Source organism: Mustelus asterias, chromosome 1 (assembly GCF_964213995.1).
Source record: "Mustelus asterias chromosome 1, sMusAst1.hap1.1, whole genome shotgun sequence".
In the NCBI taxonomy this organism is placed as follows: Eukaryota; Metazoa; Chordata; class Chondrichthyes; order Carcharhiniformes; family Triakidae; genus Mustelus; species Mustelus asterias.
The window spans coordinates 2,235,400-2,249,563 of NC_135801.1; the positions used below are offsets into that span (position 1 = coordinate 2,235,400).

Here is a 14,164-nt window from a genome sequence, read left to right on the forward strand (position 1 = left end):
GTACTGAGTAAACTGTTGGAGCTGCGGGCTGACAAGTTCCCGGGTGCTGATGGACTTCATCCTAGGGTGTTAAAAAGTGTCTAGTGATGCATTGGTTTTAATTTTCCAAACATCCCGAGATTTGGGGAAGCTTCCATTAGATTGAAGGATTGCAAATGTAACTTCATTACTCAAAAAGGTAGGGAGATAGAAAGTAGGAAACTGCAGGCCAGTTAGCTAAACATCTGTCGTGGGGAAAATGTTCAAAACTATTGTTGAAGAAGTTATAGCAGGGCACTTGGATAAGCTCAAGGCAATCAGACAGAGTTAACATGGTTTTGTATGGGGAAATTATGTTTAACTAATTTATTGGAGTTCTTTTAGGAAGTAACAAGTGCTGTTGATAAAAGCAAAACCGGTGGATGTGTTGTACTTAGATTTCTTCCTGAAAAGGTGATGGAAGCAGAGTCTTTGAATATTTTTAAAGCAGAGGTGGATAGATTCTTGGTAAGCAAGGTGATGAAAGGTCGTTGTGAGTAGGCAGGATGCAGATTTGAGGCTGCGATCAAATCAGCCATGATCTTATTAAATGGCGGAGCAGGCTTGAGGAGAAAATGGCCTACTGCTGCTCCTTGTTCATATGTTCGTATTGTGTGTTAACTCTTCCTCGGAACTTGTTTAAAAAAAAAGTTTCGATTTATAATAAATCAGTCATGCTGAGTTTATTGAAAGAAGCCTGTTAAAGCCTCTTATATTCTGGGTCTAACAGCAGCAAAGGTAAATAATTGGCCATTGTGGTTGGTCAGTTAAACTTTTAAACTCATGGTGTAACCTGTGGAGTAGAGGGGGCTAGATAATCTGCAAACTCCTCCCATCCTGTTCATAACAATACATCTACCCCGATCAACTCCTAAAAACTTCTATTATGCCCCCCACAGAACACTTAAAACACAAAGTGGCCATTCAGCCCATCATGCATATGCTAGCTCTCTGAGGAAGCAATTTCCCCACCTTCTGTCCATTTCTCTGCACAAATAATCCGATTCTCTGTTGAATATCTCAGCTGACCCTGCCTCCAGAACATTCAGGCAGTGCACTCCACATCCTCACCACTAACTGTGTGAAAACATTTTTTTTCATGTTGCCATTGCTTCTTTTGCCAATTATCTTAAATCTGTGTTCTCTAGTTTTCCATCCTTCCACCAATGGGAACATCTACTCTATCCGGACCCCTCATGATTTTGAACACCTCAATTAAACCTCCTCTCAACCTCCCCTTCTCCGAGAAAAAGTGTCTCAACTTCATCAATCTATGTGACTGAAGTTCCTCATCCCTGGATCTATTCTCGTGAATCTTTTCTGCACCCTCTCTAATGCAGATTCTGCTGGTGTGCTTGTATGACTTTGGCTGCTGGGTTTTGCAGCTTGTTTCTACTTTGTACACCTCTATTTCTACCACAATGTTTGGTTAGGGGCTAGATGGCCTACTCCTGCTCCTATTTCTTATGTTCTTATGTTATCATGGAGCATGAGTCCAAAGCATGTACGATGGGGAGAAAGATACAAAATATGTTAATTATTCATCCTTTGAGGATGGCTGAAGCCCCGACCATGACTTGAATGCAAGTTTCAAAAATAAATTGCTTCACTTTGTATCTAGAATATCCACAGGAGTGAGTCACAAGTAGAGAGCTCTGTAAAAATGCTCCTTCTCTCCGTCTCTTGCCACCAATTTGCTCCTCCTACTTGCTGGAAACACAAGTCTCTTCTGGAATGCTTTATGCACATTTAATATTTTGTATTTGCCTTTTAAGAACTAAACGAAAAGTGGGGAACATTAGTTCCCTGGTGTATTCTCTAAGGTAACACATCAACAAATGAGAGTCAACTTGCCAACCAATTAGCACCCTTTTCTCATGCAGCATATATTGTTCACTTTGAAATTTGGTATTCTTGTGTCTATCCTGGTGCAAGATGAAAAGCTTCGACAACATGTCTCTATTTTCAGCAATACTCAAGTTTTGGATAACCAAGCAATTATTACAGAACGGAATATTGTTGAAAAAGAAACATACTGTTGAAGCTTTTTGTCTTGCACTCATCAGGACAGACAAGAATACCAAATTTCAGAGGGAACAACAATTTATACTGCCTGTCTGAGCAAAGGATGCTGACTGGCAGTCTTCTCTTTTCTAGAAAAAAGTCCCACAGCTTGTTCAATCTTTCTTCATAGTTTCTTGAGGGTTTTGTTCATGAGTTGTGAAAAATACAATTTAAATGCCAGTTTTATTTACGTGACCTATCCAGTTTTATTCTGGAGAAGACACCTTAACTATTAGTTTGTTATTGAAAATTCTGAAGAATTTGCAGTCTACTTGTCACAGCCAGATGTGCTTACATTTTAAAAAGTCTTTATCTGACTCTGATAGAATATTGTCACCACATTTGATAGTCTCCAGAATAAAAACTTCCTCCTAATTTCTCCATTGTTAGATTGCTGAATGGAAAGGATAACTGTGGAGCACAGAACAACTTCGAGATCAGGCAGAAAAGCTCATAGCTGCAAACTCCATAGAATCAATAGAATCCCCACAGTGCAGAAGTAGGCCATTTGGCCCATCGAGTCTTCACCGATCACAATCCCTGTTCCCGTAGCCACATATATTTAACCTCCTAATTCCCCTGACACGAGGGTCAATTTTAGCATGGCCAATCAACCTAACCCGCACATCTTTGGACTGTGGGAGGAAACTGGAGCACCCAGAAGAAACCCACGCAGACATGGGGAGAATGTGTAAACTCCACACAGCCAGTGACCTGAAGCCGTGAATTGAACCCGGGTCCCTGGTGCTGTGAGGCAACAGTGCTTACTACTGTGCCACCATGCCACCCCAAAACTCCATGAAGTTCTAACCAGAGCAGGAACGAGAATTGCAAATTGTATGGCAAGACTATTTATTATCTACAAAATGTGCATGGAAGCTTCCAATATCTCAACCCCAATAAGCAGCAACAATGGAAAAACATCAGATTCATTAGCATCTGGGGTTAAAAAAGCAAGTTACCAAATGAAGATAATTTGATAGAGTCTAATTGTAGGACTGACCACAACAAGAAGCAGGCAGGAGAATAACAACACCTTGCTCTTGTTCCGCACCACTGAAGTAGTAAAACGTTCCAGTGTTTCCCAGTAGTGTAAATAAGACGCTACACAAAATGATGCATCGCATTATTTGGATAATACAAAATTAAAATAACTTACTGTGAATCTATCTAAGATCTCCCGAATGTGGTCAAACCCATTCTTCTCAGCAAGATCTCTTGGGTTTTCTCCGCAAGCATTCAGGACACTGGAGGCCTGAAATGCTCCAGGACATTCCAAAAGCAGAGTGGTCAGTTTCTCTAGTCCATTCTTGGCCGCAAAATGGAGCAATGTTGGGATCTCATGATACAGATCTGGATAGCAATAGAAAGTAGGCAAACATCAGTTCTGTTATCTCCCACCCACTCTCAGGCAGAAAAGTTCATTTTTACTGCCGAAGGAAAATAGTCCGAGATTCATGTGAAGAACATCTCCCCATTTTGATAGATGCTTGTCTTATCTCAGTCTACCTTGTATAGTTAAATTTCCCAATAATTGCAGCTGACACTAATCATTTATATTGCATCCAACTCCCTTCATTTCTTACCCATTCATTGGCAATCTATAATATACCCTCAAAATGACAATAGAACTTTTATATTATTTCTAAATTCTGATTGAACCCCATTATTCATAAAAATATTCCTTTCTAAGGTTGTAATCACATCTCTAGTTAATATGACTGTTGCTGTTATTTATTTCCCCTGCCTCTCGCTCCTGGGGAAATTAGAGCAGAAAGTATCATATTCCTGATTTTGTGTTAGTTGAAACTATTTAAGCACAAGAACATCATTTTCCTGTTCTAATGAATGGCTGTAGTTAATCAACTTTATTTACATCGTGTCCACAATACAGAAACAGGCCAATCATCTCAATTGGTCTATGCTCGATTTGGACAGCAAGGTGGCACAGTGGTTAGTACTGTTGCCTCACAGTGCCAGCAACCCGGGTTCAATTCCAGCCTTGGGTGACTGTCTGTGTGGAGTGTCCATGTTCTCCCCATGTCTGTGTGGGTACTCTCGTTTCCTCCCACAGTCCAAAGATGTGCGGGTTAGATGGATTGGCCATGCTAAATTGCTCCTTAATATCCAAAGCTGTTAAGGTTAGGGGGATTAGTGGAGTAATGCATGGGATTGCGGGATAGGGTAGGGGTAGGCCTGGGTAAGATGCTCTGTCGGTCAGTCGGTGCAGACTTGATGGGCCAAATGGGCTCCTTCTGCACTGTAGGGATTCTATGATTCTATGATCTATGATGAGCCTCTTCCCACCCTATTTCATCTCATCAATCAATCCTTCTATTCCTATCTTCCACCTTGTTTATCCAGCTTCCTCTTTAACGCACCTGTATGATTCACCTCAGTACTTGCTATGGTAGTGAGTTCTACATTCTCACCACGATCTGGGTAAAGTGGCAACTTTTGAATTCCTTATTGCACTTTTAGGGACTATTTATGGCCACTTATTTATATCTTGCACTCTTCCAAAAGTGGAAACATTTTCCCTGCATCTGGCAGCCTTGGTCTACAGAAATATACCTCAATTTTTTTCAGATGGAGTTAGCAGCTGAGCAGAGTATGTTGATTGAATTATTTTACAGTGTCATCAAATTTCAATCTAATAATGTTAAGTACCATCTGTCACAGTTTTTCCAGTTGCCCCTATACTTTGGATTTTCATAATTACAACAATTATTCATCTCATGGGCTAACTGAGAAGATTATTTAGTTTGATTAATGTGAGGCCAAATTTTCAGAGAGCAGCAAATCCACCAGTGAAAGTTGTTTCACAAATCTAAACTGTATATTGACATAGATAGGATGCAAGACTGGGCGGAGAAGTGGCAGATGGACTTCAACCCAGATAAATGCGTAGTGGTCCATTTTGGCAGGTCAAATGGGATGAAGGAGTACAATATAAAGGGAAAGACTCTTAGTACTGTAGAGGATCAGAAGGACCTTGGGATCCGGGTCCATAGGACTCTAAAATCGGCCCCGCAGGTGGAGGAGGTGGTTAAGAAGGCGTATGGTGTGCTGGCCTTTATCAATCGAGGGATTGAGTTTAGGAGTCCGGGGATAATGATGCAGCTATATAAGACCCACGTCAGACCCCACTTGGAGTACTGTGCTCAGTTCTGGTCACCTCATTACAGGATGTGGAAAAGATTGAAAGGGTGCAGAGGCGATTTACAAGGATGTTGCCTGGATTGAGTGGCATGCCTTATGAGGATAGGCTGAGGGAGCTCGGTCTTTTCTCCTTGGAGAGACGTAGGATGAGAGGAGACCTAATAGAGGTATATAAGATGTTGAGAGGCATAGATCGGATGGACTCTCAGAGGCTTTTTCCCAGGGTGGAAATGGCTGCTACGAGAGGACACAGGTTTAAGGTGCTGGGGTGTAGGTACAGGGGGAAGTTTTTCACACAGAGGGTGGTGGGCGAGTGGAATCGGCTGCCGTCAGTGGTGGTGGAGGCAAACTCAATAGGGTCTTTTAAGAGACTCCTGGATGAGTACATGGGACTTAATAGGATGGAGGGTTATAGGTAGGCCTAAAAGGTAGGGACATGTTCGGCACAACTTGTGGGGCCGAAGGGCCTGTTTTGTGCTGTAGTTTTCTATGTTTCTATGTAAACACAATGCAGCATGTTATAGAGAAAGTGATGTGACACCATATTTAACAGGCGTTAAATGGGAGGAACTAGGCAACATGTCTTCTCTTTGATAGATCATACAGCAAAAAACAAGACTATATGGCCCATTATACATGTTCTGGCTCTTTGAAAGATCTGTTCCATTCTCCAGCTTTTTATATTGGCCCTGGGTTTTCTCAATTTCAAGTAAAAATTATATTTGCTTTAGAAAGTTACTATTAAACCTGCTTCCATTGTCCTTTAAGCCAGGGATTTTCAGTGCCATTTTGTATCCATTTTTAATCCATTTAAAAGTGATCCACTGATACAGAAATAAACTGGCCCAATAATTTGTTCTCACTCAGTCAGACAGGAGCTTTGTATACAATTGTACAGAAACTTTTACACAACAGCCTCACACGCTAATAAATAACAGGTACAAAGTCACAATTTTCCACCATTACACTGTGCTTTCCCGTCATGCACGAGGAATGAATAAACAATGGAAAACCTAATTTCAGAACCTTCTCAGAAGCAAAATTGTAAAATATGTTCATTTGTGTGAAGCTATTTGGAGACAAAAGCTAATTTACAAAATTGATATTGAGTGGCAAAGTGAGCAGTGTTTGCTTCATATTCCTTCAGAGGAAAGACTCATTTTATTGTGGTCCAAATTTACATATTATGTAAAAACCCGCACTGTTATCAGTATCAATACTACACAAACACACACTGTTATCATTAACAATGTTACACAGACCCGCACTGTTATCATTATCATTAACAATACTATACAAACACACACTGTTATTATTAACATTATTACACAAACTCACACTGTTACCATCAACAATACTGCACAAACACACAGTTATCATTAACAATACTACACAAACACACACTTATTATTAACAATATTACACAAACACACACTATTAACATTAACAATATTACACAGACCCACACTGTTATCATTAACAATATTACACAAACACACAGTTATCATTAATATTACACAAACACACACAGTTAACATTAACAATATTCCACAAACTCACACTGTTATTAACAATATTACACAAACACACACTGTTAACATTAACAATATTACACAAACACACACTATTAACATTAACAATATTACACAAACTCACACTGTTGTCATTAACAATGTTACACAGACCCACACTGTTATCAGTATTAATACTACACAAACCCACACTGTTATCATTAACAATATTACACAAACTCACACACACTGTTATCATTAACAATCTCTGGTCAGACCCCAGTTGGAGTATTGTGAGCAGTTTTGGACCCCATATTTAAGGAAGGATGTGCTGGCCTTGGAAAGGGTCCAGAGGAGGTTCAGAAGAATGATCCCTGGAATGAAGAGCTTGTTGTATGAGGAACGGTTGAGGACAATGGGTCTGTACTCGTTGGAGTTTAGAAGGATGAGGGGGGATCTTATTGAAACTTTCAGGATACTGCAAGATCTGGATAGAGTGGAAGTGAAGAGGATGTTTCCACTAGTAGGAAAAACTAGAACCAGAGGGCACAACCTCAGGCTGAAGGGACGATCCTTTAAAACAGAGATGAGGAGGAATTTCTTCAGCCAGAGAGTGGTGAATCTGTGGAACTGTTTGCCGCAGAAGGCTGTGGAGGCCAGGTTATTGAATGTCTTTAAGACAGAGACAGATAGGTTCTTGATTAATAAGGGGATCAGGGGTATGGGGAAAAGGCAGGAGAATGGGGATGTGAAAAAAATCAGCCATGATTGAATGGCGGAGCAGACTCGATGGGCCGAGTGGCCTAATTCTCCTCCTATGTCTAGTGGTCTAATAACAATATTACACAAACACACACTGTAATCATTAACAATACTACACAAACTCACACTGTTATCATTAACAATATTACACACAGTTATTAACAATACTACACAAACACACACTTATCATTAACAATATTATTCAAACACACACTGTTATCATTAACAATATTATTCAAACACACACTAGTTATCATTAACAATATTACACAAACACACAGCTAATTTGGACACCTATTCATCACCAAGAATCATCTGCATTTCAATAGTAAGGGATCAAAGGAAGAGGAACTGAAAGATATGTGATTACTATTCCACATCAGTCAGAATAACCCATGGAGTATGAATATTAAAAATTAACTTAATTTATTTTTCTGGGCCGCTCCAAAATAGTTAAGATCGTTTTGTAATAAATAGGAAACACACAAAATTCCAAAAGCTGGATGTGAAGTAAAGATATTGAAACCGAGGCGGGTTTTTTCCCTGACTGTTGTTTTGATATATCTGACAGGATTATCAGACAGGGGACTCTCACTGAGGTGAAGGAGCTGAATGAGTTTGTTCCTATACATTACTGAAATTTAAATTGGGCCTGTGGGGCCAGAGAAAATGTGATTAGTAACCACAGACGTATTGCCCAGGTGTTTTCAGATGGTGGGGTTTTCTGTCCTGTGTCTAAAGCGTTGGCAGGGGTACACCTCACTGCTGACACTCTCTGCCCCGTAGCCATTCCAGTGAACATTAACTGGCTGCTGCAGGTCTTCCGCCCTTCACTCAGGAGGAAGTTAACCCTCGAGAACGACCGGCTCATCTGGTTGGCCGAAATTTCTCGAGTCCCTGAAGTACCAGAAGCTGCCGTCAGGACTGGAGCGCAGGCAATGCTTGGAACATAGGTCCCTTGAGTCAAGGAAAAGGTACATTTTGGGGATCTTAGGGTGGGGAGGACTATGGGAGATGGGGGAAAAGTCTACGGAGCAGGGTGTTCCAGCAATTACTGAGTGCCAAAAGTTAGGGAGGGGCTGCTGATGTTGCTCACACTAATGGCGGAGAGAAAAATCCTCTTCTGTAATTTTAACCACACAAAGTGAAAGGACAAACACAAGCACCAGCTCTACATGAAGGAGTGTTTCATAAATAATTGGGTGATTCTGTAGATGATGAGAGATGAAAAATCAAGCGCCCAAGCCTCACCATTTTCCAAACAAAGTTCCCTGAAACCCCTGTGCTTTTTGGAGCAGAGAATTAGGAAGGGATTCAGTCCTGGGGATGACTACGCAAAAGTCTTCCCATAGGAGACATTCCATAAACAAGGCTTGAAAACTCGAAATCTGAAAGGTTAACAGGAAATTTGATTGAAGTTTTTTTAGGCTTTCAAAAGGAATTGATCAGGAACATTTTCTGCTACTGAGGGTGTGAGGGAGGGGTTGAGGCGGGGGTGAAATGGAATGGGGATGAGGGCAGTGAGTGGGATGAGTTTATGAGCAGGGGGAGGGATTGAGTCAGGATAGGCTGAAGAGATGGGGTTGAGAGGCTGAAGGGAATAGGGTGGAGAGCAAGAGGTGGTGAAGGGGTTGAGTGAGATGAAGGGGTGAGGGAGTGGGGGGTTGAGAGGGGATTGAATGACAAGGGGAAGAGAGATGAAGGGCTGATGGGCGATGGAGTGGGGTGATGATGGGGTTGAGGGATTGAGGGGTGAAGGGATTGGGGCAGACGAAGTGGTGAATGAGGTTTGAGGGAGTGAGTTGGAATTGGGTGAAGATCGTGGGTGTAGCTGTTGGAATAGTGTGCGAAGGCCACGGGGGACTATCAATAGATTGTGGAATATGAGCTGCTTTATTGAGCGAGTAGAGGCTTGCCCAATGGGAAGCAGTCAGCAGGGATGTTAAAATCTGTTTCTCCATCTGGACCAGTGTTGTAGGTCCCAAGGTGAAGAATACTTGACTATAAGCCGTGGGAGCAGCCTTTTCCTTTGGTGTTCGTGATGGGAAATAGATGTTTGGTTGAATTACTACATAGGGGAAGGGGAACTGTGTTTGAGAAATGTAATATAATGTAAACTGTGCCTCAACACAGAAAAGGCAAGATGAGTGGGAGTCACGCAGCTCAGAAACAACACAAATTCAAGGCTGAGGGAAAAGGAGTTTAAATTTCAGTCTGTACAAGACAGGGAAAGACTGTCTATCATTTGATGTGTTTTGTGGGATTTGAAGAGGTGCAGTGACAACTGTTACTGTTTATGTTTCTTTAGATCCCAGGAGAGCAGATGGGAATTTGCAAAGTCTTACAACTTTCCCGAGAAAACAGAATAAATTTAGAATATGGAGCTGTGATTCCTTCCAGATTTATTTTAGCTTATTGAACACATGATGCTCAAAAAACGGATTCTGGAAGTGTAAGTTTGCAAAAGGTTGAGTGGCAATCCTCAAACAAGACGCAGCATGGGTTCATGAAGGGCAGGTCATGTTTGACTAATTTGGTGGAATTCTTTGAAAACATTACATTTGCAGTGGACAATGGGGAACCTGTGGATGTGGTGTATCTGGATTTCCAGAAGGCATTTAACAAGGTGCCGCACCAAAGACTGCTACACAAGATAAAAGGTGCACAGTGTTACGGATAATGTATTAGCATGACAGAGGATTGGTTAGAGTCATAGAGGTTTACAGCATGGAAACAGGCCCTTCGGCCCAACTTGTCCATGCTGCCCTTTTTTTAAAAAAAACCCCTAAGCTAACTAACAGAAAGTAAAGAATGGGGGTAAATGGGTGTTTTTCTGGTTGGCGATCAGTGACGAGTGGTGTGCCTCAGGGATCAATATTGGGACTGCAATTGTTTATGATTTACATAGATGATTTGGAGTTGGGGACCAATTGTAGTGTGTCAAAATACGCAGATGACACTAAGATGGGTGGAAGAGCAAAGTGTGCAGAGGACGCTGAAAGTCTGCAAAGGGATATAGATAATCTAAGTGAGTGGGCGAGGGTCTGGCAGATTGAGTACAATGTTGGTAAATGTGAGGTCATCCATTTTGGTAGGAATAACAGCAAAATGGACTATTATTTAAATGGTAAAAAATTGCAGCATGCTGCTGTGCAGAGGGACCTGGATGTCCTTGTGCAGGAATCTCAAGGAGTTGGTTTGCAGGTGCAGCAAATAATTAAGAAGGCAAATAGAATTTTGTCCTTCATTGCTGGAGGGATGGAGTTTAAAAACAGTGAGGTTATGTTGTAGCTGTATAAGGTGCTGGTGAGGCCACACCTGGAGTACTGTGTACAGTTTTGGTCTCCTTACTTGAGAAACGATATACTGGCACTGGAGGGGATGCAGAGAAGATTCACGAGGTTGATTCCGGAGTTGAGAGGGTTGGCTTATGAGGAGAGACTGAGTACACTGGGGCTATACTCATTGGAATTAAGAAGAGTGAGGGGGGATCTTTTGGAAACATATAAGATTATGAAGGGAATAGATAAGATAGAAGCAGGGAAGTTGTTTTCATTGGCGGGTGAAACTAGAACGAGGGGGCATACCCTCAAAATAAGGGGAAGCAGATTTATGACTGAGTTGAGGAGGAACTTCTTCACACAAAGGGTTGTGAATCTGTGGAATTCCCTGCCCAGTAAAGCAGTTGAGGCTACCTCATTGAATGTTTTTAAGGCAAGGATAGATAAATTTTTGAACAGTAAAGGAATTAAGGGTTATGGTGAGCGGGCGGGTAAGTGGAGCTGAGTCCACAAAAAAATCAGCCATGATCTTATTGAATGGCGGAGCAGGCTCGAGGGGCCAGATGGCCTACTCCTGCTCCTAGTTCTTATGTTCTTATTTAATTATTGCATTGGTCTGAGCCAAAGAAATCTGCCGTAATTATTTCAAAAATTAAAAACCTGCATTTATATAGCACCTTTCACAACCTTAGGATGTCCCAAACTACTTTTTAGCCACTTTTGAAGTGTAGTTGCTGTTGAAATATAGGAAGTGATTTGGACACAGGATCTCACAAAAAGCAATAGTTTGGTGAGACCATTCACAAAAAACTCAAAAGCTGATGCACTCTCAATTCTGTTTAACATCTCATCTGAGTGATGGGTGCCTCTGACAGTGCGGCACTCCCTCAGTACTGACCCTCTGACAGTGCGGCACTCCCTCAGTACCGACCCTCTGACAGTGCGGCACTCCCTCAGTACTGACCCTCTGACAGTGCGGCACTCCCTCAGTACTGACCCTCTGACAGTGCGGCACTCCCTCAGTACTGACCCTCTGACAGTGCGGCATTCCCTCAGTACTGACCCTCTGACAGTGCGGCACTCCCTCAGTACTGACCCTCTGACAGTGCGGCACTCCCTCAGTACTGACCCTCTGATAGTGTGGAATCCCTCTGTACACTGAGAGCTTAAATCTCTGCAGTTGGGTATTGACCCCATGACTTTGTGACTCAGCAGGAGACAAGGACCTACTGAGCCATGGCAAACGCAGTGGAAAATCAAACCCTCTTTCAGAGTCATTATTGGATTATGAAACAATTATAAAGAGATTGTAATGGCTGGCGTAACAAACAATACAGAATAATATTCCTTCTGTATTTCATTAATGGAGATGTGAAACACGTTTCATGTTTGTTCTGCAGCTTCTCTGCTCGTCACTGATTGAAGCGTTTGTTAGAAACGGCGAATGGTCTCCACAAAAGGTCAGAACATAAAAGCCAATTTGTAACCATTAAAACAAGAACATTCTTGGTTTAGCTGAGAACCAGATGACTGAAAATCTATTTTATGTTGCCTAACTTCATCAACCTTTTCATTCTGTGTGATCTTGTAATCGCTTCTCCATTGTAAATAACCTGTGATATTTTTCCAGTCTTCTCAAGAAGTGAGGCTTTAATCTGTGGTTCAATCAACATTTAGACAGGATTCTTGCTTGTTTATTAATACGGGATCAATCACTTGTGTTTAATTAATTTAATTCTTCACTTTGATTGCCTTGAGGAATCAGGGATTTTATCAGAGAACAAACTTGTCAGGATAATTGATTGATGGAAGTTTCCAGAAATCTGATTCTTGTTATTTAATTAAAGGGAGTAAAGTCTGAAGTATTTTCCAAAGATATTGGGCTGGAGTTTCTGCTCTATGCCACCTGGCATTTGGTGATACAAGTGACACATGGACAGTTCTGGTGTGAGTCACACTGGATGCCATTTTAGTGCAGGTCAAATTACAGACATCCTTCCCCAGGTCAGGAGATTGAGGTTAGGGTCATCAACAAATGCAGTTCAGGAGCCAAACACAAGCTTTTGCTTCACCTTACAACTTTGCTGCTGCCATGGGCACAAAGTAATGCTAATCAGCACTGGGGACACGAACTGCAGCGATTTAAGAAGGCAGCTCACCACCACCTTCTCAAGGGCAACTAGGGATGGGCAATAAATGTTGTGATGGACCAAATGTTGGCCAGCCAGAGACGCCCATGTCCCAGGAATGAATTTTTAAAAAAAGAAAACAGTGCTCAGCAGCATGGAATGAAAACAAAGGCTAGAACGCAAATTGGTCACCTCTGCTCCCAATGAAGAGATCACTGTGGGATCACCTCTGCTCCTAATGAAGAGATCAGTGTGGTGATCCCTTTAAGGATCAATGTTCAAAGTGAAGGTCACATGAGCCAGGGAACCAAGTGGGGAGCAGGATGGGGGAATCATCCTGGTAAGCACAATCTTCTGTACTCAGAGTCATCTTGCAGCCACAAATCTCTGTAAAGTTTAACCTGTAAATAAATAAGTTGTGTTTTCGCTAAACTGGTGAATGAGCATCTTTACATTTGGTGATGAAGAAAAAAACATCCTCAGATTGTGAGTATCCAGTTTACAATGAAGTTGAGTAAAGTTGAGAGTAGAAAAGAGTACTTGCTAAGATGCCCCTCTTTGGATGGATAGAACCATTTGATTCCTCCGCAGAAGGCTGGACATGAAACGTAGAGCAACTTGAGTAATACTTCCAAGCGAATGAGGAAGAGTTGAAGCACAAGGCAATTCTCCTCAGTGCATATGGAAGCCAAACTTTTAATCTGATTCGCAGATTCACAGCCCAAAGCATGCTCAACTTCAATTCAATTAGTGAGTTTGTGAAATTGGTGAAATCACATTTCCAGCCTAAACCATGAGTCATACTCCAGAGATTCAGATTTAATTCAAGGGGGGAGGGCCCCAGGTGAAATGATTATGACTTATATCACTAAATTAAAAGAGATGTCGAAATATTGCAATTTTAGAACCACCTTGAATGATATGTTACAGGACAGATTAGTCTTTGGGGTGAATAACGAGGTGATTCAATGGAAGTTACTTAGAGGTTGTTATAAATTTTAAACGGCAATGGAGATAGTGCAGGCAATGGAAAGCACTAAATAAGGTGCACAAGGCTTACAGGGTGCTCAAAATGGCGCCATTCACCGGTTGGGGCAGAAAGCAGTCAGCAGTGGCTCTAAAACCAAAGTAGGCACTGCAAGGTGGGAAATGAATTCAGCCACAAATAAGACAAGAAGATTTAGAAGAGGCAATCAGTCAGCAAAGTTTGAAGCGGAATGTTACCGATGTGGAGGTA

General features: G+C 41.7%; 1 protein-coding gene across 4 annotated transcripts in view; it reads right to left on the reverse strand.

Annotated features, from left to right (window-relative positions):
• Nucleotides 1–14,164, reverse strand: part of LOC144487037 (B-cell scaffold protein with ankyrin repeats-like) — a 244,024-nt gene that overhangs the window by 127,589 nt on the left and 102,271 nt on the right. For all 4 annotated transcript variants that reach the window (XM_078205325.1, XM_078205242.1, XM_078205185.1 and 1 more), the window contains exon 8: nucleotides 3,242–3,435. In XM_078205325.1, the coding sequence (XP_078061451.1) occupies nucleotides 3,242–3,435 (194 nt within the window). The remainder of the gene's footprint in view (nucleotides 1–3,241; nucleotides 3,436–14,164) is intronic.